The sequence below is a fragment of the Pezoporus wallicus genome, unplaced genomic scaffold (assembly GCF_028554395.1).
Source record: "Pezoporus wallicus isolate ANWC-B61680 ecotype Strahan unplaced genomic scaffold, APGP_CSIRO_Pwel_v1 contig_8166, whole genome shotgun sequence".
Classification (NCBI taxonomy): Eukaryota; Metazoa; Chordata; class Aves; order Psittaciformes; family Psittacidae; genus Pezoporus; species Pezoporus wallicus.
In genome coordinates, this window is record NW_026638114.1 from 975,945 (window position 1) to 1,002,741 (window position 26,797).

Sequence of the window (26,797 nt, forward strand, 5' to 3'; positions counted from 1 at the left end):
CATTGCTATCTAATTTGATGTATGACAGCTCTTTCTCGTAGCTTGTCATGGATATGCATTATGGAAAAGCTTTACAGCTCATGACAGAGTGAGGATTTTTTTCCTCAGCATCCTTGTTCAAAAATGAGTTTCACTACACAGACAATGAAGTACCTTTATATCTCTATAGCTGTAGAGAAATAGAAAGTTACTTCTGATAGAAATCACTGCAACAAAGAGACTTTCATTTTTTATTTTCTATTATATTGGACAAAGAAAGAGTCTGTGACAAGTACCCTTGTCACTATTGCTGGTCAGTGTTAGGCAACTGCAATTGCATAAGCTATCAGTGGGGAGGCACTATTTAAACCCCCTACCTGAAACACCCCACAGCACTTACCTGAAGGGCATCTCTCTTCTCCTGTGGCACCTAACGGATAGGCTGCAAAGATGAGAAAACCCCAGGAAATTCCTGAGAGCCAGACAATGCTCCCACATCACACAGGAAAGAAAAGAACAGGAAAAGATACCTATCTTGGACAGGAAAATGCTGTTAGCAGAAAGAAGTGAACTTATGGATAGACAGGTAAAAGGCCGAGGTCAGCCTCAGATGACTGGAATTAATCATGTGGAAAAAAAAAACCAATATGTCTTTTATTACTGAAATAATTCCAATTCCCTTACGAGTGCAGAAATCTGCCACTGAGGCAAAGGAATTAATAGCTCAGACAGGATCATCCTGCTTTGCTAATGCACCCACAGCTAAATAGCCGGGGGCTGAGGCAGGAAGGAAGAACTCATCAGTGACCCACTGAAAACACTTTCAAACCCTGCACATCAGAACCAACACAAACCTGTGACTTTAACGTCCTGCTCTCACAGAAGTGCTCCTGTCCTGTCCTCCCCAGCTCGTCCCTTCACTGTAAGCCTTAAGGCAAACAGTGGCAAACCGCAGCAAACAAAAGCTGTCATTCAGGTGAGCAGCGGTGTGTTTAATCAGAGCAAGAGAAAAGGAGCTGCATAAATAGATGTTCAGGAGAACACTGGTCATGCCGAGAGACACTGGCGGGGACAGGGACAAGCCATTTGTTTTGCCATCATGTAAACGTGCTCATGCCCTTTGAAGAGCCTTTCTGGGCTCACGATTACACATTTGTGTTTTGATGTAGCTCATCGCTTCTGCAAGCCTCCATTGAGTCACACGTTTCAGGCTGCAGCACCTCCTCACAGGAACCCCTGCCTGGGTGTGGAGTGATTCAAATGGCAGAGATCCTGGTGGAAATGCCAATGACTCACTGGAGTCAATCCTTACCCCTTGCGCTTCTGAATTACAAGGGGAAATGAGGACAGCCCCAAGTGGATTGCATACATGGCTTTTCCCATGTTGCTAGGGATGTCACCAGGCAATACAGGAGCAGCGCTCCTGCAGGGAACAACGCACTGCAAAAGCCAGGTGGGATCTGAACCACACACCTTGTGTGCTCTGAAAAGATGAAAGTATTGCTGTCTCTGCTTTTGCGTGTTCAGCATCATCCTTCTTCCAGCAAAACCTTCTTCAGAGGGTGATATGAAATCATCCTTTTTTCAGTGGCTTGCAGAAGATGCTGTGGGAGTATCAGCAAACATCGGCAGGGGTGGAAGAAACCGAGGGAGAGATCGAAGCAGGATATTACTGCTCTTCCTCAAAGGGCAGAAAATACACTGCCATTTCACCAAAGAGGATCAGATGAATTAAAGGATAAACAAATGCCCACATGCACCTGACAGAAACACCCAGTACTGAATATATTAAAACAAAACCTTATTTCATTGCTTTTAAACCACTCTCCACTTTCAGAGATTCCTCTGATATTTTAAGCGTTTTTAAGACTTGAAGCCTACGTAAAGACTTTGGATTTATACTGAATAAAATACCTTTTTTGAACTGAAAAATGCTATTTTTGGGGGTGAGAAAAAGAAAAACCCAACCTTGAATAAAGAATACTGTGTTGGAACAGTTTTTGATCTGGCAAAAGACCTCCCTACTTGCACAGTCATTTCATGCAATGCAGAGCAGGAAACAGAGCCCAGTGGAAATCACTGAAGCTTCCTAGGAAATATGGAGTAGAAGAAAAGGCCAACATATGCATCTGCCTTTTCCTATTTTCTCCTTGTACTCTGCTCTGTGAACCTCCGAGTGAACAAAGAACCTTTTCTTTTGAAGAAGTTATTCTGAGACACCTGTACAGAAGCAGATGGAATACAATATATTTGTTCCATGATCTGGAGTGCAGAAAAAACCCTGCCTTTTGCAAGTGCTTGTGCTATTAAACTATGACAAATGAGGTTGCCAGATGATAAATACAGTTAGAAGTTGGCTCACCATTTGCTGTTGTGCCTCATAAGAGGAGCAAGTAAAACTGTAGAAAGAAATAGAAAATTACTTACTCTATTATTTATGAATTAAAAAATAATAAGTAAAATTCCAGTGCAAATACTCATGCTGTGAGGCTGTGACCTTTTCACAAAAGAGAAATTATATTGCTCTAATTACAGTTAAATTCTGTCTGTGGCCACAGGCCCAGTTCTTCAAACACTGCACCAGAGTAACCTTGCAAGGGAGGGTAAATCAGCAGGTTGAAATTCCATCATCAAAACACAAAAAGGAATTTCATGGCACCCTGTTCAACTTGGATAAAAGAAAATTCAACTGATCAAGACTTGTTTCAATGGGATCTGGCCGCTGCTTAGAAATAAATATGTGAGGAAAGGTCCTCTGAGATGCTGTGGTTGCTGCAGACACACACGGAGGACATGAAGCAAGGAAACATCTCCACCCTGAGGATTTCTGCAGCTTTCCTTCTGTCCCTCGGGTTCATTTGACTGTCTAATGGCATCAGACAAATATTCATGTTCTTGCTCATCCTGTTGATGAGCATTATGACAGTCTTGGTGAACATTCAGACCTGATACCTAGAATCTAACATAGAATCATAGAATCACAGAATAGTTAGGGTTGGAAAGGACCTTAAGATCATCCAGTTCCAACCCCCCTGCCATGGGCAGGGACACCTCACACTAAATCATATCACCCAAGGCCTCATCCAACCTAATCTTGAACACTGCCAGGGATGGAGCATTCACAACCTCCCTGGGCAACCCATTCCAGTGCCTCACCACCCTAATAGGAAGGAATTTCTTTCTTATATCCAATCTAAACTTCCCCTGTTTCAGTTTTAACCTGTTACCCCTTGTCCTGTCACTACAGTCCCTAATGAAGAGTCCCTCCCCAGCACCCCTATAGGCCCCCTTCAGATACTGGAAGGCTACTTGGCAGCAAAGGGAAAAGGTTTATATTTGTAGGCAGAGCCCAGATGAGCTGGAATCACCAGGAAAAAAAAAAACAAACAACAAAGAGCAAATTGTGCAACCTCCTTCTCTGAGTTACTTCTAAGGCAAAAAGCCAGAAACATTTATCATGGTTTTAATAAAAAATTATGCCTCTCATAAGACCTTTCACCTGCACCTTTCTGAATGAAAACATCTCTCTTATTAGAGACATTTGGCGGTGCTTGTATCAAATCCCAAGATACTCGCATATTTCCCAGCTTTATGGAAATCCAATACCTGGATCCGCTTGCTGGTTGGCCTTAATCATCTAATCCCAAACTCTGATTTTGAACATTTAAATCCTTAGCATTAGTTTACACCTGCATCTCTTCCCCGTGACTCAGTCTGCTCTATAAAAGCAAGTGTGTTTGGGATAGATCTTTTGCTCTCAGCTCAATCAGTGAGTACATTAACAGGATTGAGATCTCACTTTGCAAGGGTGACAAGAAGACAGAACCAGAGCAATGAAGGTCACCCCAGCATCACAATGCTTGTGTAATTGCCTCAGAACACCCATGTGGTGCAGCTCTGAGAAGGACATGGTGTGGTCCTGCAGTGTGGATGGAAACAAGATTCAACCAGGCACCAGATTGTTAAATAGGTACAAAAGAAAACCCAATAAAACCAAACTAATCTAATAGAAAACAAAAATAATGGGGTAAATGAAACTGCCAGGACCACTTCAAATGCAATTTGCCCATTGAAATAAATGCTCTCCAGTGATGAGGGAAAACACAAAATTAATAATCCTACTAGCAGTGGAAGGAATGGAGGGGGACGTTTTCATCATTCATGTAATACAAAATACATTTGCATTACATTTATATTTGATATATTTGAGGTGTACAACTAGAAAATGTAGAGTTTAAACAAATTCTTTAACTGGTTCAGTTTAAACCTTTTTCTGCCTAAAGTTCCTTTAGGATTTAATTTCCCTGAGACAAGGATAGAGTCTCTTTCTTGTGTGAAGCATTCTGTTGCAGGGTTGTAAATAAGGTGCTTGGCTCTTCAGTTTCACATTCTAGTGGGTGCATGTTTTTGGGAGAGATTTATTGCTAATGCCCGTTTTCTCCTCTTTTTACATGAATGAATAAATCTTATCACTGAATTATTTACCTGAAAAACAACCAAATGAACCAATGAATTGGAAGTCACAGCCCTTAACATTCCAGGGGTTTCTGCAGAATCAAAACCACTTGAAAACCCTGATTATTTAAATATTCATCTGAAAACAGCCGCAATAAAAAGTTACCAAACAAGCAGCTCCCTTTGGTGTCTCAAAAATATACAACCACAGTGGGCACAGAAGGAGAAACTTAACATGCATTAGCCTCTTCCTCCCCAAGAGAGTTAGTAAACTTTTTACCCTGTGCTATGTGGTGAGGAAACTGGGCTGGTGCTCAAACTCAGATGCCTCCAGTGTAGATGGCTTTGCTCCCAGCAGAGCTGCTGGAGAGAAAGACTCACTCACAGGATGAAACTCCTCTCAGCATGAGGTAGAGAGTCCCCAAAGCATACTCAAATGTAGACATCTACATGTGTGTCACAAGAATCTCATGTAGGAGAGCCATATCCTAGGCCAGTATCCATGCGAATTTGAGCATCACTTAAGAAGATTTCCTCAGTAACTTGAAATTCTGAATCTTACTATTTTTTTGAGGGGTTATACCCATCCCCATTTGACTTCCCATCCAAAATGCACATTAGCAGGTCTACTGCCTATGGGAAGATGGATGAAGGCAAAATTGGTGGCAACTAAGGTCAGGTTTAGAGCAGACCATATTAACTGCTCTTTTCTAAGATAAATTTATTATTTATAAAGGTAATTTTAATTCCTTTCATCTTTGATGGACATCCATGCAATGGATTTGACGCATTCCTGTGCTCTCTTGACAGTGTCTTGAGGGACACCTAAGACCTTGCGGCACTTTGCAAATGAAAATAGTTAAGACTGCATATTACAGTAGATTGGGAATAAAGCAAACACCACTCAGGGTGGAGAAATGATTCATTTAAGCCTTGAGAGGACGGATGTATGGGCAGGAAATAACTAAATGAGATTCATCTTGGGAAAGAAAAGAAATTAAAACATCTGGGCAAAAGGAAATAATCAGAACCACGGATTTTAGTGGGAGGAAGGAACCTTGCTAATGAAATACTCAGAGGCATAGAAACACTTTCTGTGAGGAAGTAACTCCTTCCTTTGCCAATATCCTATGTCTGTAATATGCTATTAAAAATGTAAGAAGAAAAATTACATGGATAAGCTTAAGAGTCCAAAATGACCCTGTTTCCACTGCTCACATAGCTCTTAGATTACACTAGTGCACTATTGTCTGGTTCTCCAGTGATGGAAACAAAAGACACTTTTCACACCACCACAGTCCAATCCATCAGTGACTCCATAAGACCTCTGTTAAATACTCCTGAAGCTAAAGAGCGGAAAAGGATTAACCAGGACTTACAGAAACAAAAGTAAAAAAGCCAACTTCTTGAGTTCTCCTCCTTGAAGCTTCACATTCAGATGGGAAAACATAACCATGTCCTGCTTCAAGCCGTATCTGTGCATGCTACAATCACTGCGGTACAGAAATATCAATGTCTGTCCCATGGAAAACTCCTGATTTTCCTTCAAAAGACAAAACACCCACAGGAGAGATTTTCTGTGACCTACAGAGCTCTGAAAGCTGAGGAGCTGAAACACCCCATTTGGGTTACTGAAATGTAGCATGCCATTTGTGCTAAGGCCAATGCACAGGCTGCACGCGAGGCAGTGGGAGATGTGCTCTCTCTGCCTTCCCCATCAATGATCCCTCCCCAGGGCACATCACTGCAGGAATCTGCAGGATAACTGCAAATTGAGAGGACACGGAGCTTGCAGAGGCATAGCCACCCATCATGGCACACATCCAGTCCTTGCTCTCCCAAAGGGAGGGGTTTCAGGGCTCCTGGTCCTTCCTAGGCTTCTCCTGCTCTCTCTTCCCTAGCTTATTTTCTTGTGCTTCTCTTGCAAACACCAAGCTTTTACAATTCACCTTCCTAAGGATGTACTAGCTGAGCTCTGCCCCAGCCTTTATGGGCAGTGTCCCTGCACATTCTGAGGGGCAGAGCTGTCCCTTCAGCAGGAGCAGGGCTGGCTCTTTTGCCCATTCAGGCATTAACCTTCCCTAGCTCCCATAAGGGGTGGAAATGCTGCAAATGGGGTCACATCCAGTGGTGAGAAAGACTCTGGAAGGCAAGATAACATGCAGGGTAAAACCACATCCTCGGAGCAAACCAATGGGGACCACAGGTTGTTGCAGCAGTTGGCAAGAACTGGGACTTCTTATGCCCTGAAGAATCTGAGTCGCATGACCAATGCAGTGAAAAACTATAATCTAATGCAGCCGTGACTATTCTGTTTGAAGCATCCTCCGTATGTTAATTATTAATAATACAGTTATGAGAAAAGTTCCTGTTCCAGCTCTCTATTAAATAGGATTTACTCAGCCATCTGGTGTTCTGTTTAATTCTTATTAATTTTTCTTTTCTTTTCCAAACCAAATTTGTGTGTCTTAATAGTAAGTAAATGAAAACTCGTGAAAGAGAAAGGTGCTCCAGCTTCGCGATGGCTATGAAGTGAGGTGCTGAGAAAACAGTGGTGGGCACACAAGGTTTGCAATTAAAAGAATACAGCCCCAGTAATGCTGACATTGGGAAAGAAGGAGAATGAATGTCACCTCCTACAGAGATGCAATAGCTTTAGAGCTGTTGACATATAAGCCCCCTGCCAACATTAAAGGGTAATAAGAAAAGAGCATAGCAGTACAGACAAAAATGAGCATACAAAATACAAAGGGCTCTGTAAAGCTGATATACATGAGTAAAATGGTGTATTTTTTTCAGTCAAAGACAGAGTTGTCCCAGCCTCTGTACCTATGCCTCTCACGGGTACAAATCACATGCTGGCTTAATTAGAAATGGGTTTACACAAAGGAAAAGCCTGTATTACCCTTATATTTCCACTATCCGATTGAAAACAAACCTGTTTAACTGTTTCAAAAAAAGAAAAAACATTATTCTGCAGTTTTCACCCAAGAACATGAAGTAAGCTCTCACTTAGATGTTGAAAGCCTGCATGAAGAACAGATGAGAGTATTCATAGATCAAGAAGCTCAAGATCAGTTTTATTTTCTTTCCTTGGGACCAGAACTCCAATTTACCAACTCAAGCTATTTTTGGCTATAATCCACCAGTTTGTGTATATATATAAAACTATAACATAATTCCTGTTTCACCTTAATACTGCTTTTAATTTTGCCATTTCCATTATAGCTGCTGGACTCCTCCACAACATTTGCTCTCACACTGTGACAGTTCCCCAGCCCTCTCCTACGACACCCAAAGAAACCACCTGAACAGGCTTGCTACAGCATCAACAGCGTGCTCTGTGGCTCTTCATGCACCCAGCCTCTCTCCTCCCTTTGCCCAAGGCTCTGCACAACCAGAGGTGAAAGAAATCAGTTCTCGAATGGAGAATGGAATTACATCAGGGGAGACAAAGGTTAATTTGCATCAATCCCGGTGACATGGGCTGAAAGTCCATTTCTTGGAAAGAATCCAGGGCTCAGTAAATGCTCAAATGTTTGCAAATTATTTCTTTTGCCCTTGACAAACTGTTCCTGTTATAATAATTTTTGAGAAATTTTGAATCAAGACAGATAATTTGAAGGAAGAAATGGTGAGCAGAGGACATTTGAGTGGGGTTTTCCTAGAATCCTGGGGTACAGCACTGATGAAGTTCTTTCAGAAAGAATCAGAGTAACATAGCACTTTTTAAAGAGCGCTTTGTCAACTACTGTAATTGTAGCTTTCTCCTTGCTGCGAAATATGTACAGTTTCTAAATTCTCCAATAACCTCCCAGATAAAGCCCTTCAATTATGTTACAGCCTCAAATATGATTTCTTCCCAGCATCTCATACGTGCTAGTAGCATGCCTTACAGGATAAAATAAAGGAAGCAGAGAGACAGACAAGTGAAGTCTGGAACTTTTGATGCTTTCTTGAATGACTTTCCAAGATTCATCTCAAACGTTGGAAATGAGGAAAAAAAGACAGTGATCAATAAGCCCATCCTTTCAACAGAGAACTGCCGTTTTTGCAGTGGCAAAGAGGCAACAGGGAACTCCAATGGGAAGTGCAAAGGATCATTAGGGCCTGGACAATAACCTGGTGTAGGTACCAGTTGCAGGTTTAGAGGAGATAGGAAGGCTTCAGTCCCCTTTTTACCCCTGATGTGCATACAAGGTTTTCCTGCACCAGTAGAGCACGATCAGTGAACAAGTCTGTTAACATCCAGTGCAGGGGCAAGTTGCCCCTGGACTTGGGATTTTCAAGCAGGAATTTGACCTTCAAAACCAGAAGCACAAGCAGCAGCATTTGGGGCTAAAAGCTACCATAAGGTTGATGGCTGCTCCCTGCAATGCAGACATGGTGTGCACTGAACATGCAAAGGGTTTGTAGCCTCCACCTCCAAACAAGTGTGACTTAGTGGGGAGCACAACTGCTGAATTCAAGGTCAAGAACACACTGTATTGGAACCAAAGTTAGGACTTAAAATATAAGCTGCACACATAGCATCAAGCTGCATCCCTAAGTTCAGATGGGCACAAGGAAGAAGCAGCAAAAAAGTCATAGCTGATTTAAATACATAAAAGGCATATTTCCCAGACTCTGGAAATAAGTGCGATAAACTGCAGACTGCATCAGCAGCTGTAAAAGTAAAATCATGGATATTAAATAACAATTTTTAATATAAATTGTTCTCTGAAAATTTTCATCAAAGAAGACCTACTGTAGGCACTTTGAGTGCTAATATAAAAATGTGAATTAAGAAGCTGATGGTAGAAATAGACTTTTAAAAACTTCAAATCTTTATTACACTTTCAGATGTGAATGCAAATACGCAGCCTGGGTACTAACTTAATGAAAAAAAACCCATAACAATTAACACTTCTTATTTTCTCAGACCATTCTGAAATACCTAAAATTGCCTTGTCTGGGATTCTTCTTGCTGTTCATGGGAAAGAACCAATACAAAATACATCAGGAGCTCTGTGCTAATCTAAGTAAACATCTTTATTTCTCTGGCTCATTGGAAGCTTGCTGAGCTGGAGAATACAAAAGTGACCATCTGAATGCTGATGCTAATGGTGGAGGCAGGGAGCAGGGATGGCAGGCACAACTGTAGTCCCTTCATTACTCCTACCCTGCCAGCTGAACTTCCAGGACAGTAAAAGTGGCAAACACAATAATTTCTGTGTCACTCGAGTCCCAGAGCGTGGTCAGAAACTTGGAAAGGTCTCCATATCCCTGGGACTGTTCCTGGGTGAGCTACAGCCACCCACATCTCAGCTCCAGGGCCTGGCCTGGGCAGGCAGCACTGTCAGGCCAAGTGATGGGGTCTAGGGGTTTGGATGCTGAGGGTGGGAAGTCACTTGGTGCTCTTGCCTTTCACGCTTGGAAGACCATGTAGGATCTCATGCCTCAGAGTCATTGCATTAGCTTTGAAAGAGACTTGAAATTTACTGAATCTGTCCAAGGATTGGTTTATTAAATATGTATAGTAATTCACCCTCCATCTCACCACTCTATTATGGGGTTGATATCTATTATTAGATACTTATACTATAATGATCTATATTATAACTATCTACGTTATATTTATTTCATTTCTTAAAATGAAAACAGATCTCAAAGTCTGGTTGTATACATGAGACTAAATCTCTCCCAGCTGGAGAGAAACTTGTACCTGAAATGTATTGCCTCTTAAGGAAACCATTACTATATTACCGTAATGCAACCTCTGTTCAGCAACTGTGATCTGTCTATTATCCTGTCACATCCAATCACCAAAGCCATTTATCCGAGCGTGTCTCTGCCTCCCACAACTGGAGCAATCTTACTTTAGAATTAGCAGTTAAATGTTCATCTTACATATAGATGTATAATGCCTGCTGAAGAGAATAGTCTGAAAAGTGCTAATCTGAAAGTCAGCATGATGCTGACAAATGCTTCTGCTCTGTAATTAGTTTAGTAGCTATTATAGGTGAGCAACAAGCTGCTGTGATCCAGAAAGGATGCTCAGCTTTCCTGGGTATAGGAAGATATTTACATATAATAAGATCAACTGTATATGACCTACCACAGATGCTTTAGGTCAGTGTTCATGCATATATGCAATGTTAGAAATGGAGGAAATGCCCCTCTGAAACCAACTGAGCTAGGATGAACATGCTCAAAGCATCATGATAACTAACAGCAATTTAGCTCTGGCTTATGGCCTTTGTATCTAACGTACAACTCAAATATTTAGAAGAATAAACAAATAAAATAGTGCAAGAGACTTCATACATAGAAAAGGCTTGAGGTTCTGACCAACTTAATGATAATTCTTAGATCCTAGGTCACTGGGGACTATTCCTTGATACTGGGGGCTTGATTCCTTTCAGGTGCTATCAGTCACTTTTAGTTGAGCTCATTTTCTAAAAGCACCAGAGCAAATGTCTCAACAACTAAACTTCACCCAGGTTATTGAAAGACATCTCAGAGTGAACTGAGCTGTTACACCCAGTTTGGGTAACAGAACGATGCAGAGACACAACATCGCAGGAGGAAATATTTGGCTCCATACATGTGCTCCTGCATGAAAGCAGCTCATTTCAAGTAAGAGTTTTAAGATTCTCTTTAATTAATGGCTTTCATAACAGGAAAAGACCTTCTTTAGCCAGCACAGCAGCACAGTCAAGAGGCAAACTGAAGCAGGTGGTGGGTTTGGGAGGGGAAAGAGAGAGCAGATGTTAGCTTGAAAATTTGGAATGCTCTTCAAGTCCCATAGCAGAAGCCCAGTTGCCATCAATGCATATTGTAGGAGCAATTAGCTGGGACCACCCAGGCCTAGGATTTGCCAGAATCAAATTTCCCATTCATACAATATACTTCTCTAAAGCTAAATGCTCGTTTAAAACACTTCTAAAAATCATTCAGTCTTCATGGTTTTCCTTAAAATATACATCTTCCTTCTGCTTTGTAGGTTTGGGGAAAACGGAACTCTTAGAATATGGTTCTGAAGCTTTAGGAGAGGGGAAGCTGGGAATGTATCAGTTTGTATAAAGTTTAGCTACTTTCAATTTTCCAAGTTAAACAGAAATTGATTTCTGAAGTTTTGATCTAATTCTGACTGAAAGCCACAAAACTTCTTATTTTAAAATGCTAGCTTCACCCCTTCGTGTAAATCACAGTGAAGGAAGGAAGAGCCTCAGTTTGGTACGGTAACAACTTTGGTCCCTGCTGAAGTCTTCAGAAGTTCAGGGTCATGGCCAGCACAAGGATGCACTGTGCTCTATGGGCAGCTCCTTTGGGCCATCTGTACATTCATGCCTGTCGTTAAAACAGATGCCATACCTGCTGTAATATACCTTTTGCAAATAGCCTTCTCCATATTGAAGTATATGAGAAAATGCAAATCAAGCCATAAACTGCTAAAATTCTAGGAATTGTCCTGGTCCCCTTGAAATCCATCTGTTATTATTTATTATTTTTCAGGAGACATCAAGGAAGCATAATTTAGATGTGAAGATGTATTCACCAAGAACCTAAAGCAGTAGCTTACCTTTTTGACCTCGTATTTAATAGCAAGTTTAATCCTGCTCAGACTTGGCCGGTGGTGCTCGGGGTACAAATGTATGTTCACATCTCCATTCAGAATAGCTTCTACTTCTTCAGTGTCTCTGCAGAGGTCCAGCACCCCCACAACAAAGTCCTTGCATTGCATAGATAGCTTCCTATAGTCATTCTAAGGGAAAATAGAGAAAAATAAGCTATTTAATTGTCAAATAAACAGAAAAAGCAAGAGGGAGGAACTGTGATTTTTCTGTAGAAAACCCCTAGATGGGATAGTAAGAAAGCACTTAATTCCACCCAGGATGTAGCTAGCTTTTCACATACAGAAACTCCTTCAGACTCCATTAGCAATGTTTCTACTAGCAGCATAGTTTACATTGCAATAGAGCATGCTTTACAGAACAAGTAAATAATGTATAGGCAAATACTGACATTAAGCAATTGCTTGATCTCTCCCCTCTGTGCGGTGCATTGTTTAGAAATGTGAAAACATGCCCAAACAAAGGCCCGGATAAATTTTAGAACTTAAATTCTTTGCTAGTAGTTCTTTCTATAGTAACCACCAAGGAGCTTCAGGTGGGTACAAGAAGCTGAAGCATCAGATACAGATGTGTTCAAATGAATTACCTAATTGCAATAGGAATTTCAGTTTCAAATTTATTACCTAATAATTTGGTTAAAGAGTCCTAAAAGAGCATCCAGAGGATCATTTCTGTCATAACACTTCTCCAGTAAATGGGGCTTCAGAAACTCAACACGATTTCCTACGAAATCATTCCACCTTGCAAACCCAAATTATACTTATGGGAAAAGAGACAGTATGTGGCTGACTTGTTAAGGAGGTTGAAGAGCAATTTCAGGGTCTTACATTAAACTGTGATTGATCTTCACATGCTGATACTTAAGAAATGAGGAGAATGCCACTGTCTGGGTGAATGCAGCAAATTAGAAAACAATTAAGGCTACCATTAATATCCTAACAAAATGGTGATATTAAAGACTTGAGGTAACAAATAGAAATAATAAGCATAAGACAAGCTCTTACTGACTTGAGAGAGCTTTTCAAATTATGTTTGATGAGTTAATTAAATTCAGCAGCTTATCTAATTAAGGCAGCAGCCAAAAAAAGAAAGTAGTTAAACCTGGCTTGGATGGAATGATGAAAGTAACCTGGTTTTTACACCTAGATGTTCTAAATTATTAATTCCAACATTTACACATAGCAATATATTAGCCTTCCTTGTTAGGCAAAGATCTCAAAGCAGTGTGCAAACATTCATTAGTTAGGTATAACAACAGTGTCTAAGATATGATGTTATTAGAGGTGGTTAAATGTCTTTGGACAGTTTTTCCCCTTCAGAACTGAGATGCTCTTGCTAATGAATATTTTAAGTAAGTTGGTTTAATGACTTTGTCATAGGTTTGAGGTTCCTTCTAATGCATGTGTGCGTGTCCCAGCTTTGCTTGCTGTGCTATCCTATATGCTGAAGGCTATGAATAGCTGTTTCCTAGTCACAGGGAACCAGAAACCCCTTCAGGGCTGGGATTAAAGCATTCTCACAGGAACTGAAAGAGCTAGGGAACAGCCTGCGTTTTAGGAGTGAGACTTTCTACATGGTGGAACTTGTGTGTTTACAGCCTCTTGTCTATCAAAAAGATTGAAATCTGGGTTTCCCTTTTCCTCCTCAGTGCTGTAATCAGACCACAGGTTTATACATGGGGATCAGCAAGAACTTTGCATCTTCATTAAAAGGAGACATCAGAATGAGCAGGTGTTAACCTCTGGTAGAGGAGGCGCATGCCCCATTGCAGAAAGTGGGGCACCAAGCCTTCTCTAAATGTGCCAATTTAATACACTATGATTTAAGATGTCCTCAAGGTTCACATAGAAAATGACTGCACATTTGCATCTAAAGCTAGGTGGAGATAGGGTTTGCAGAGTGAATGCTACAGAGGGTTAAGTCAGGTCTGAAATGTAAATGAAAGACAGATAGCACTTCATGGATTCAAAGTGCTCCTCTCTAATCAATTCCATGCTTTAATCTTCACCATACCAAGATGAATTTCAATAAATGGAAAGCTTATTTGTTCACTGAGAGAACAGATACCCAAACAAAAATATCAGCCTGGAAGTAACTACAAGAATTGTAAAGGACAGCAAATACAGATACAACTGAAAATGGATGCAGGCTGGGAATGAAATGCCTACCTGCCACAGGTGATGGAGACACCTATAAACCCACCTGGCTTATAAACATAAGGGTGAGAACTCTGTTAATATCATTCTCTGTGTATGTACAGGTCACAAGTTTCTCTTTTATCCAGAACATTTTAAGTGATTTTCATCACCATTTCGACATCATCTGAACAACTTGTATTTATTAGCTCAGATTATTTCTTCTCGGAGAAGAGGAGGCTGCGTGGAGACCTCATAGCAGCCTTCCAGTGTCTGAAGGGGGCCTATAGGGATGCTGGGGAGGGACTCTTCATTAAGGACTGTAGTGATAGGACAAGGGGTAACGGGTTAAAACTGAAACAGGGGAAGTTTAGATTGGATATAAAGAGGAAATTCTTTCCTGTTAGGGTGGTGAGGATTGGAATGGGTTGTCCAGGGAGGTTGTGAATGCTCCATCCCTGGCAGTGTTCAAGACCAGGTTGGACAAAGCCTTAGGTGAGATGGTTTAGTGTGAGGTGTCCCTGCCCATGGCAGGGGGGTTGGAACTGGATGATCTTGAGGTCCTTTCCATCCCTAGCTATTCTATGATTCTATGATTTTTCCTCTTTCAATTCTTAAGGAAAGTTTAGTTAGCAACTAGGAAAGTGCTTCTAAGGCAACTGTAAATGGCAGGCTCCCAGCTGGCAAGCTCCATCAAGACCCAACTCTTTTCCCATCTCCAAGCCTCATGTTTTCACTGGTTCTGCATATTTGCAGAGACTATGAATGATGTTTTCATTCTAAATTGTTTACTCCCATGTTTAAACAGACAGCAGCAGTAAGAAACTCGACCCAAGGTACAGGCTTTCTAAACTAAACTAAACTAAAACCTTCCAGCCAATCTGCAGCCAGGCGGGACAGCAGCTTACTGCTCTCAGACAACTGCTCACGTGTGAAGACAAGCCTCGATGATCACGGAGCCTGCTGTGCCTTCACAATTCCTCTTACAAAGGCATTTGTCATCTTTGTTCTGGCTTCCTTAATGCTCGTACTCAGCACAGAAAACCCCCTTCAGTCTGAGGGTGAGAACACAGCCGCTCTGTGACTCTCCTGATGTGTCTTTCCCTTTGGCTGTGCCTTTAAGAAGCTGAGGTTAGGAGGAGCTGCTCCTGACCCCGGTGTGCCCAGTGCAGCTTTGATGAGCCAAGCAGAAATGACCTAACACTGAACTGCAATTCGTGATACACGGTAAAAAACTCAAGGAAGCCAAGAGGATTTCCAAGCACGCAAACTGCATCGGTGTATGTGCCAGCGCTGTGTAAACCGCCTCTAGTTCACACACGTGGAAGCATCTGAGATGCTGCAGTCCCTGCACGAAGGAGCGCTCTGACAGTGGAGAGGCTCGCTTTGGTGGCTGCAGCCCCAGGGCAAGGGGAGGCATCGGGAGGAAGAGGTGAAGGAGAACCAGGACACGTTTCCAGTTACAGCAAGGTTTTGAAGATCAGAGCCCCGAGGACTCCTGGTGGCTGTCAGGAGGCAGAGGGACAGGCAGCCGCTGCGTCTTGGGGTGCAAAGGGACAGCCCCCACTTCACCGGGGTTCAACCCCTGAATCAGGTGCTTCATGGCCTTCCTGATCTGAATGTTTCTGGGGGGAACCCATCCTGGTTGGAATCCTGGGGTCCTCTCTCCCATCACCACAAGAAACTCATCCTGGAGACCCAAACCCAGCTCAGTCTTCTCTGCAGCACTGCAAACCCAGACACAGGCAATGACAGCAACCCAGACCTTCCCGAGTACTCCAATTAGCTACTGCGTTGTAGGAGTCTCAGGCTTATGTTTCATAGAACAGATGGATCTTTACAGTAATGAAAACCACAAATCATGCATGAGGGGTGCTGGGGCCTCATCCTGACAAGCTGAATGCTGCCAAGCCTGAGGGAGGAAGATGAAGGACACAACTAAGTACGCAAGAGAGCCAGTCTGTTTCAAGTAACACATGGAACAGTATTTTACCTCCTATAGAGACAGTGAGCAGACAAGGATCAGGGTAATGCTTGAGAATGTTACAATGTCATTTTTTAAAAACTAGACCATAATAAAAGGATTTCAAATAAGCCATTTCCTGCTTCTTCTAGCACTGCTGTGCGTGTGGAGTTAAAAATGTCTAATTTTGCTGTTTTGAAAAGGCTGATGGTACTTGTCATTCACTGCAATTTCTCTGAGTACCCTATTATTATCTGTTGATTATGTTCTCAATGAACTCTGTCATGTCTCCACATCTGTTCAAAACCACCCAGATTTCTTCAGAAAAGAGCTGTTTCAGGTCAGAGGGATGCAGTCGGAGTGAAAATGTTAAGTGAAATGAGAAAAAGTAAGAGCAGCAGCCTGTCTTGGCTAGCTCATTTAAAAAGCAATCCCAGTCAAGGACTGGAAAGGAGCATCATCCATGGGAGCCTACGTCTCAAATGCCGGCATTGCAGGTGTGTTTTGGATGGCACAAGCCTGACCTCGATGCTGCAACATACAGTGAGCAGGTCTGAGCTTTGCTGACCCCCTCAGTGCAGATAAGCTTTCACCAGAAACTGGAGTGGGGCCAATGGTTCAGACACTAAAAGGATCAAACAACCTTCTATGCAATTAAAAGCTAACTTCCAAGTCCCAAATACAGGAACACACTCGGGTTTATGTTTAAGTCCTGCTGATGCCAATGAAATGCTTGTGAGCATTTTTCAGTGCACTGAAGCAATCTTTCAGGCTCCAGGAATCTCAAAGTGGGATGAGCTTGTCAATCACCCTGCAGGTTTTCTGGTTGTAATCACTGTAGATTATTCACTGCACAGCTGTTACTGGAAATGGGGCCGCAGACCGACAGGACAGCACATGACACACAAATACAGCATGACAAACACAAGTGCACTGCTCGTGAAAATCACGCCACATGTCTCCATTTAGGACATTTTGTCAAATTCATCCTAATAGTTGCTTCCCAGCAACGCGTAAAGAGCAGGGAGAGAAACCACAACCCATCAACAGATATTCCAGCTAGAGATAACGCCAAGATTCAAAGGTTTTACTACTATCCTCTATACAACTAATTGTTCTATGTTCTAATATTACTGCTATCCTGTATGCAACTACTATGTTCTATCTGTAGCCTATACTAAAGCTTCAGGTCAGACTTCTGATCAGTGAAAACAGTGTCACAAATAAGCTTCTGTTAGGGTAAATAACCGCATATCTGGCTCAGGGTGATTTAATCTGCAAACCTTTTGCTAGGGAAAAAGAAACCCCAAACCAATGCAAAAAACCCAATGCTGCTTATCAGTACACAGGAGGGTTTTTGCCAAATAAAAGAGGAAAAGAGGAGCAGACACAGGATGATGGCTATACACTAAAGCTACCGTTTCTCAAGGGTTCTGCCCATGGTATATTGTCTCATAAATCTGCTTCACTGGAATTTGAGGGTTTAAGCACACAAATCCAGGACTTCTGGAACTAATGGACGTGAACGTCCAGCATCTGTGACTGGGACTATCATGGCATCAGAAAGCCTCTGCGGGCCCTCAGTGCGTTCACAGATTAACTGCATGGCACAGATCTGCTGCATCCAGCCTCCTGTCTGTGAGCGATGCAGGAGCTGTGTACTTGGCAGTAAATCTGGCATTTCTGGATAGCATTAAACTTGCTGCGCAAATGAAAGCTGTGGGCAAGTTGCACAGAGCCTCTCTTCATGTTCCCTTGAAGTTCTTGGTTCTTTGTGTTTAATCTACATCACACAAGCACATCTATCACAGAGAGAAATACTGCATTGCGAGGTTAGCATTTTGGGAAGCAGCAGCAGGGAAAAAGAAAAGGAGAATTCCATAAACATGAACAAAGAGCTCCTAGGAAGAAGACAAAGGTGAAGGGAAGGAGGGGGGCAGAAAGCCGGTAATATTAAGTGCTAGATTTGAAATTACATTTTTAAATAAACCATCATATCAAATATTCCAAATGCTTATAAATATTTACTAATTAGATCTCTCATGAAATATGCACAAGGCAGTTTAGAAGCTGTTGGGCAAATTTCCTCCTGGGTATTTACACTGCCTGTGACTGGCCATATGTTTAGGAATGAATAAAAGCACAAGGACCTGTGGGAGGTAAAGCGCTGAGAGGAGATGCTAAGGAAAGGCCCTGCACTGATCCTGCTCGTGTAACCACATTATCTTCAGGAGAGCACAGAGAAACCCTTCCAAAGAGCTCTGCTAACTGTGCATATAACTGCGGACACATCTGAATGCAGCTGAGTGCATTTCTATTGTTTCCAGACTCAGTGCCTACATGCACTGACTGTGCCAAGGCTGTACAGTTAATTTTTCAGGAAGCACAACATCAAGTTGGTTTGTGTTCTTTTGCTTCTTAAGTGGCAGCACATCAGTGAGTTTTTTTGAGCTTTGGGTGTACTGGGTCATACTCAATGGGCATGTGTCTGAAAAACCGAAGCCAAGTGCTCATTTAAAGCATTTCACAGCTCAGATGAAGGTTGCTAAGTATGTCTGGAGGTAGCGACAGATTCCACTGGTTCATTTTTCCAGTGATCCAGACCTTGACTTCTTCACCTCAATATAATAAGCAATCTGTTCAAATACAAGAGACTGACATTTGAAATGCATGTTTTTGTCGCTTTCCAAGCTACTTGGACCTTTCTAAATGGAGCCAAGATAAACATGGCAACTGTTTGCTCCCTGAGGCATGCCAGGCTGCAGCATGGTGGAGCAGAGGGGCAGTGCCTCCAGGTAAAGAGTGATTTTAAACGCTGTGACAGAGCGTTAGGGGACACCAAGAGATGTGTCCAATAGAAGAACCCAAGGACAAAACAGACAGTGCCGTCTGTGTTGACATTATTTTTGGCTGAAGCAGTCCAGGAAACAACAGTATGTTCTGCTGTTTGGACTGAGGAGTGAAAACTTTGTGGTTTCCAATGAGCCATGAAAACAACATCCCTTGCATCATTATGAGGATTTCAATGATAGTTGCACTGACTGATCTACCATAAGAGATGGTTTTGATGCCTTTTCTCCTCAGTAGGTTAGGCTTTTTAGTTGCAATTCATCTTTTCCTATGCACTGCAGAAGCTGATTTCTGAGAGAGGATATCCCTTCGACAAGGGGGTAGAGCAGTAAGAAGCCAATTAAACCACTGACTTCAGACTCCACTGTATACCTATTGACTGGTAGATACATCAAATCCTTAAAGAAGCCAAGATAGTGTTAATAATTTCTGTGGTGGTTAGAAATCCCTTGAAATTCATTACTGTGCTTTTACATCATCCTTCACAGGTCCTGGCGTACATGTAACCTTTAACCATCGCATTCCAAGGAAGGGGAACTGAGAAAAGCAGCAGAAAGGATACGTTTGCACCTCACTATTTTATGGCTGCTCTTTCGTGCTGTACCTGTTATGTATCTATCAACTCTACCAGTCATTGCTTCTGGGAAATAGATTTTGTGATAAACACAGTTTTTGTGAGACCCAAGCTGACTTACACATTTTGCAAGACTTTCCATCCACAAAAGCATTGGAAATTGCAAAATTCTTCACTTTGATATGCCCTTGAAACAATTCTTTAAAATATAAATCTTTTGGTTTTTTTTTCTCTTTTAATCTAAACTTAGCAGATGGTCTATTTGGGGCAGTAAAGTCAGAAATCATAGAATCATAGAATCACAGAATAGTTAGGGTTGGAAAGGACCTTAAGATCATCCAGTTCCAACCCCCCTGCCATGAGCAGGGACACCTCACACTAAACCATCTCACCCAAGGCCTTGTCCAAACTGACCTTGAACACTGCCAGGGATGGAGCATTCACAACCTCCCTGGGCAACCCATTCCAGTGCCTCACCACCCTCACAGGAAAGAATTTCCTCCTTAGATCCAATCTAAACTTCCCCTGTTTAAGTTTAACCCATTACCCCTTGTCCTGTCACTACAGTCCCTAATGGAGAGTCCCTCCCCAGCATCCCTATAGGCCCCCTTCAGATACTGGAAGGCTGCTATGAGGTCTCCACACAGCCTCACACACAGTCCTGGCAGAAAGTCAAGGACTGAGACTGATCATAATTCCTCACTCTTCAGCCAAAGTTTTAGGTTCCCTTGCATAAGAAATTTCAGATTCAGCCACCCTCAACCTTTTTATTACTTATATTGATTTTTTCTATTTGAAACTTGTAGGTTTCCTGCTTCTATGAACTCTCCCTGCACTGAAATTCCTCGATCATTTGACTTATTGAAAGTTCTCACCCTGAATAAAGTACAATCCTTTTTAATAACTAAGAGGTTTCCATTAGAACACCTCCATCTCCCTTCCTCCTTTCCCACAATGTTACCTTCTTCCTGACAAGTACCATTACCAAGCATCTCGGTACCACACATGTGTGCTACAGAGATGCAGAAACACCAGTGTAGAACTAACACTCTGTTCCATGTCTCTGAAGATATTTAAACCTGGTTCAAAAAGAAAGTGTGTTGGTTGACAATAATTTCTTCAGATCTCTGGTGTTTAAAATCCCCAGGTTTCATAGTAGCTTTTCAGCGTAAGATGGCGTTTGATGCTGGATGTGCTTCTCTTTCCGATCATCTCATCTGGGTTTCAAACCCACGTCACAAATAAGCCACATGCTTTTAATTCCTTAACTAATTAAAATGGGAGGGTTTACCTTCTTGAAGCTTTTCCCAAGCTCATTTAAATGTTTATACTGAAACACCTGTTTTCAGAAGATAAAATACCAGGTCCCTGGATGTCACATAAACAGGACAGGCTGTACAAAGGTATTAACTAAACGCTTTGGCATGCAAAACACAGGGAATACACACGCTCAGTGAAGGAGAGGGTCTGTCTCCCTGTGTCTTGTCAACAGCTTCTCTTCATTAAATACAAACTACCCATTATACTCTGCTAATTCTCTTGGTGAAGAGGAGCTTAGGATCTGTTACTGTCAGCAGTGAAACCAGGCTCATGATGATGCAGTGCGAGATTCCACATCCCTCTCCACGATTTTCAAACCTTTGCTTGTTCCTTGTGTGGGAACATGACACTGAGAAACAGCTTTTCGTATTTCTAAGGATACAAACCCCCCTTGCATCGGAGGAACCTTTACCTGATCCTTACTTTTATTGTCATGCAGAAAGGATTCCTCTTTTCCCCCTAGAGGCACTGCACAAGGAGAGGAGTCCAATGCAGGGGTGGGGTTAACACCTTTCTCTTGCCTTATTCTGTTTTCAACAGAGCACTGACCCGCAGGACGATGGGCAGCAGGTCTGCAGCTCTGATGTGATAGATGTATTAAAGCACAAAGATTATAGCTCCTCATTTCACATGTCATCCATACTTTTTCTCTCTGGCATTTTCCCATGTTTATTACATTCCTGTTCTGTCTGCTAAAAGCTTCACTGGGGAAGATCCACATTTCCTATACAATTTGAGACTGAACAGACAGTTTCCTTGCACTGAATGCATTAGCTGCTCTCCTTCAATTGTGTGGCTCTTGTCAGCTCAGCCACTTGAAACCCCTGTTTTCTGAAAACCAGATGGGAATAACAGGGAGAAAATAATGGTTTTAAGCTTAAAGCAATTATTTTCTTAACACAGGTATGTTTATCCCCTAAGCTGAGCTAAATTGGGCACTTTCAGCTTGCTTAAGAAACAGGTATGTTTCTTAAGGTTCAAAGGTGCTGAGTACCCTCTCTCATGGGAGTTTTAGCTACAAATTGCACCTGTGTGTCAGGAGAAAGACTCCTACACCCAGCCTGCAAGTAAATGCTGACTTAACTGAGAGCCATGGGACAACTCACCACGATAACTAAAATAACCATGTTTTCCAGATCTCAAACAGGAACTACCACAGTTCTCAATGTCCAGCAACAACAGCTCCTTGGAAAACTAGTCACAAGCATCAGAGGGGATCAATTTCTGGTCCCTACGGCACCTAAGCAGCAACTGAACACTGCAGACAAATGTGATCCCACCTGTACAGTCCTGGCATAGACCACTCTTGACCATATGGACATCACCCTCTCTCTAAGAACAGCAGGCTTAGAAGTGATGTTGCAGCACTCTCTTAAGCAGAAATACGAACATAAAGAGTACCTGATTACATTTCTCTGTTCTGAAATGAGGCCAGATCCTGGGGCTTGAATAGTGACGATGAAATGACACACTTGGCAATAAACAATTTCCATGCTGCACTGGTGTAAAGTTCCCTACAACAAATTATATCCCAGGAAATTGCCATTTTTGGTCATGTAAATACCCCAAAAACATAGACACTAAAGTACCTAGCACCATTTTGTGGCAATGTGAGCCTGTTTGTATACCGTCCCCGTTTATCCACTATTCAGTGGATAGTCTGCCTAGACACAGTGAGGATGAGTTCATTATAATTATCTACAATAACAACAATTAACAACAATAAGGGATAAACTAAATCACTTCCCATCTGCATCCTCTTTAATGTTAGATTTGAGATCCTCAGAATGTTACATCATTTACATTCATTAATATGATATTAATTCCCTGCGGTGCCTTAGATAAACGTACCTGACTCCATTCTCCCATCTGCTGATCTAATAGCATTATTCTATTCAGAGCAATAGTCTTAATTATGCTCATTTGTATTTCCAGTAGATATCCTTGCCCAACACGAATAATGAGCAGCAGTCTTTGGAAACCAGTCATCCTGCTCATAATAAAACCACCCTGCTCCTAACTGTTCCCTAAAAACCAATACTCAATTCTTGGGCGTTTGGCATTACTAATTAAACACAAAGCTTACCGATTGTACTAGACTAATATTATAGTACTGATAGCATCATTTTCCATCTGTTTACCTCCCCAGTAATTTGACTTTGTCTTTCTGAGAAGTGTCTTCATCTTTGGTGCTCTAGAGTATACCCCTTCTTGGTACCATTCATTGCTGAGCAGAGGAGGAAGGGTAATTGTATTACTATGTAATTTTACATCAGTAAGTGCTCTGGGAAAACTCTAAGATGCATGGTGAGTATGCTAGTAAGGGCAAGCTCAAAGTCACACAAGCTCTGTACTCATTACAGAGGATCCAGTGACTAGGATGGAAAAAGTATGACAGAAGCAACCCTGGAAATAAATGAATCTTTCAGAGAGAACAGCTGGCATAATAAGAAGGAAAGGGCCAACATGTCTTTCCTTTCAAAGCAGCCAGCTGCAGGTGGCAGGAGCCCTCTCTGCACTACCCATCATAGGTGCACCAGCCTGAATGCCAGGATTCATTCCATCCTGTGCTCTTGGTGGACAAGAAAGGATAACACTGCCACTGTTAGCTAAACACAGGCAACAGGCCAAATCATTCCCCCTATTTATCACACTGCTACGAGCAGCTGGCAGCAAACCCAGGAGAGAAACGTGAGCTGCTCCTCTCTGGTGGGCTGTGACTGAGCATAGTTCCAGTGGCTCGGCTCCCCTGAAGCATCCTCCATCTGCCTGCATGAACAGAAAGCCCTGCAGCACCTAGGCTGGGCAGCTGGCAGAGCAGTGAGAGGTGGCACGCCAGAGTTTGCCTCCCTTTTTGCTTAAAGACTGGAGAGACAAAGGCAAACTTCTGTGGGATAGCCCCAAAAGGCTGTGATAGAGCATAAATCCTACCTGCTGACTGGTTAGGTGGCTGTGAGGGACCTATTAATCCAAGATGCAATCCATTATGTTTAGTGTGAGGTGTCCCTGCCCATGGCAGGGGGTACGGAATTAGATGATCCTAAGGTCCTTTCCAACCCTAACTATTCTATGATTCTGTTCTATGATTCTACGATTCCTCATTCATATAGAGAAGAATCCATGAGCAGTGGTCAGCCTTGGAGCAGACCCACTGGTTAGTCCACCAGCTTCACTGACCATGTACCTATCAAAGGGTAAGGATGAAATCATGGCTTCAACAAATCCAAAAGAGGAAATCATGGTCAAATAAGCAGTGATTTTGCCAACTACTGGGGATTTACTCCCATGTTAAAGCTGTTATAAAATACAAAATGTGAAAGGAATAACATCATGGTAGGATGATGATTTTATGTTGAATTAAATTTTGAAAGTGGTTCAAAACTGTTTGTTGCCTGAGCTGGGTTTGTGACAGTCATTGTGTCTGTTAGATTCATCTTTCTGAGCAGCTGTACTCAAAAAGCTGTTGTAGAGTTGTGCTTGCACACAAAAGACCAACACAAGGCAAGCAAATCATCTTCATTCCTAAAACCAGCCATTTCTAAACCCAAACAATTTTCTTAACTCCTTGTCTCTGATGAGCTGAAATAGGGTAACATTTCACTCTCCTTAAAGTTGCTCCCAAAAGCCAGTTAAATGCCACTTAAATCTTAACACTGGTTACCTGCTGCTTTTTAGTCAGCTATCTGTGGTGTATATGGCTTCACAACACACATGGGTACCATAATAATTTAACCTTATTTTACTTGCTTTTATATGACAGCAACTCTAAGTTAAAATAACCCTGTATTTAACCCACAAATCTCCTCCACACACAACAGATTATCTCAAAATGCCAGTTATATTTTTTCCTTGTACTTAGTCAAGGCTTTTTACATTCCTGATTAACACAGCGCAAGCTTTATTACACTTCACCCTGTCCACAAAATATTCAGAGACTACCTGTGTCAATGGTAAATTACTCCCCTTGTATTCAATATCAAAGGTTCAGGTTGAAAAGCAATGAAAAGGAGATCTCTTGGCTCTGAACCTCTATCTTCTAAATGTATTCAATATGCTCCAAGGGACCGTATGTAAGAAGTCACACACACAAATATATTTCCTGAAAATAATGGCTCACTAAACATAGTTGCCAGGAGGCCTTGGGAATTCAGAATGCTTTATAGAAGTCACCTTATATAACAAAAAAATAAAGTATAAATTCCTCATCCTACCCAGGGTTTAGTAACTACATGGAAAATGTGGGCTTAATATAATCACTAAACCAGGCGACAAAAGGAAGCAAAATAAAATCCACCAGCCGTTTATGCAGGGAGAAAGCACTGAAAGCCACAGTGCAACCCATTTACTGCAGTGTTGAACCTTCTGATTCAGTAATATAGTGCCAGTTGTTTCTGGCAGGGGAGAAACAGACACATTAATATTGCTGGATGTCCCCTCTTTTGCTACAGATTCCTCCCAGGATTATTGATGTGTAAGGGAGTTCACTCTGCGCTTACCAACTCCTGCCCTTCAGGTCTCTTAAAAATATGTCCATTAATAGGGATTTCTCAACATGACAGAAACGCACTCTTGATGGAGGATGGGCTGCTTATTTCTAAGGAAACATTGAAATCCCAGGAGCAAAACGGCCTTAAAGCAACTGAAATTCGCTCATTTCCAACTGGCTCCAGATTTTGCACTTCTCTTTCTAACAAATGTCTCCTTGTTTGGCTTAAAACTTATTTACCTGAAAATGCTTCTGAAATGCTTGACAGGGGTGAGGCAGCTGCTGTGCTGCTTCGGTATGTGAACCATTCCCATTGCTCTCCCCCTCCCACCCAGCTTGTGAATCTCCTTGTTGCGTCCCTCTAATTATTATAAGGAGATTCCATGTTATTTTGTATTTTCATGATCATGTCCGTTGCTCACTTAAACTGGAATCCTTCGTAGTATTAGGGATGCCAAATGTAATTAGACTGGAAAGAATAAGCTGTAAGGGCTGCAGTTGCAATGCTGTTCATCCTCAACTAAGGACTAGAAATTACTTCCCAAGGTAATAAACATCGTGCTCCTAGCGTGCAAACTGGCATTGCCAGAAGTCTCACTGGCTGTAGCATCATGGGGGGAAAAAAGGAAAATATGCCAGCAGTTTTCTCTGGAAGATTCAAATATCTCCAGGTTTGCTTCTCTTACACCTCCAAATGCCAAAAGTTTCCTCCAAACTATTTTTTGAGGAGGGAAAACCCTTGAGGCATTGATTAAAATATTACATTTTCTTACACTGATGCGTTGTCTCTGATCTGATCAAAGGCAATGAGTTGTGTCAGAGTGTTGGAAGAATCTTTTTTCCCCCTCCACTCTTTCAAAAGAGAAGACACAGATTGGTTCCTATGGGAAAGCAAAGGGAACACTTTCCTGCAGAGAGTATTTTGTCAGCTTTTAAAGATGTTTTCCTTGTCTGTTTTGACCAAGGTTAGCTGGAAGATTTTAACAACAATGTCACTCAATCCTCCATAAAGTAGGTTAAATGACCTTGGAGGCAATGGCCAACTTTATGTTCCTGCTCAGTGGCTAGTGCTGGTACCAGTTACAACTTTCATGAATAATAGGTCTTATTTTTGCCTGGTAGATGGCAGAATTATACCTTCACTATGAATCACAGCGTCTACTACTCTGCTTTACTGTGAACAGACACAGACAGATGCTAACATACCTTCACAGCTACTAATATATTTCTTCATGACAGCTCCAGGCATCGCAGCTTTGGCATCGGTTCTAAACCACTCTGAAAAACTTTGGAGATTTTCTTCTGCAACATTTGAAACCCATTTTGCTTGGGCAATGTGCCAGGCAGAACATAGAAAGAGCACTTACAATAACAGCCCTCAAAATGCAGAAGCTATTTCTTAACACATAAATATTTAAG

The 26,797-nt window shown here is 41.9% G+C and overlaps 1 protein-coding gene across 3 annotated transcripts in view; it reads right to left on the bottom strand.

Moving 5' to 3' along the window:
• Positions 1-26,797, bottom strand: part of TRPC7 (transient receptor potential cation channel subfamily C member 7) — a 76,704-nt gene that overhangs the window by 33,397 nt on the left and 16,510 nt on the right. For all 3 annotated transcript variants that reach the window (XM_057409446.1, XM_057409444.1, XM_057409447.1), the window contains exon 3: positions 11,999-12,181. In XM_057409446.1, coding sequence (XP_057265429.1) covers positions 11,999-12,181 — 183 coding nt within the window. The remainder of the gene's footprint in view (positions 1-11,998; positions 12,182-26,797) is intronic.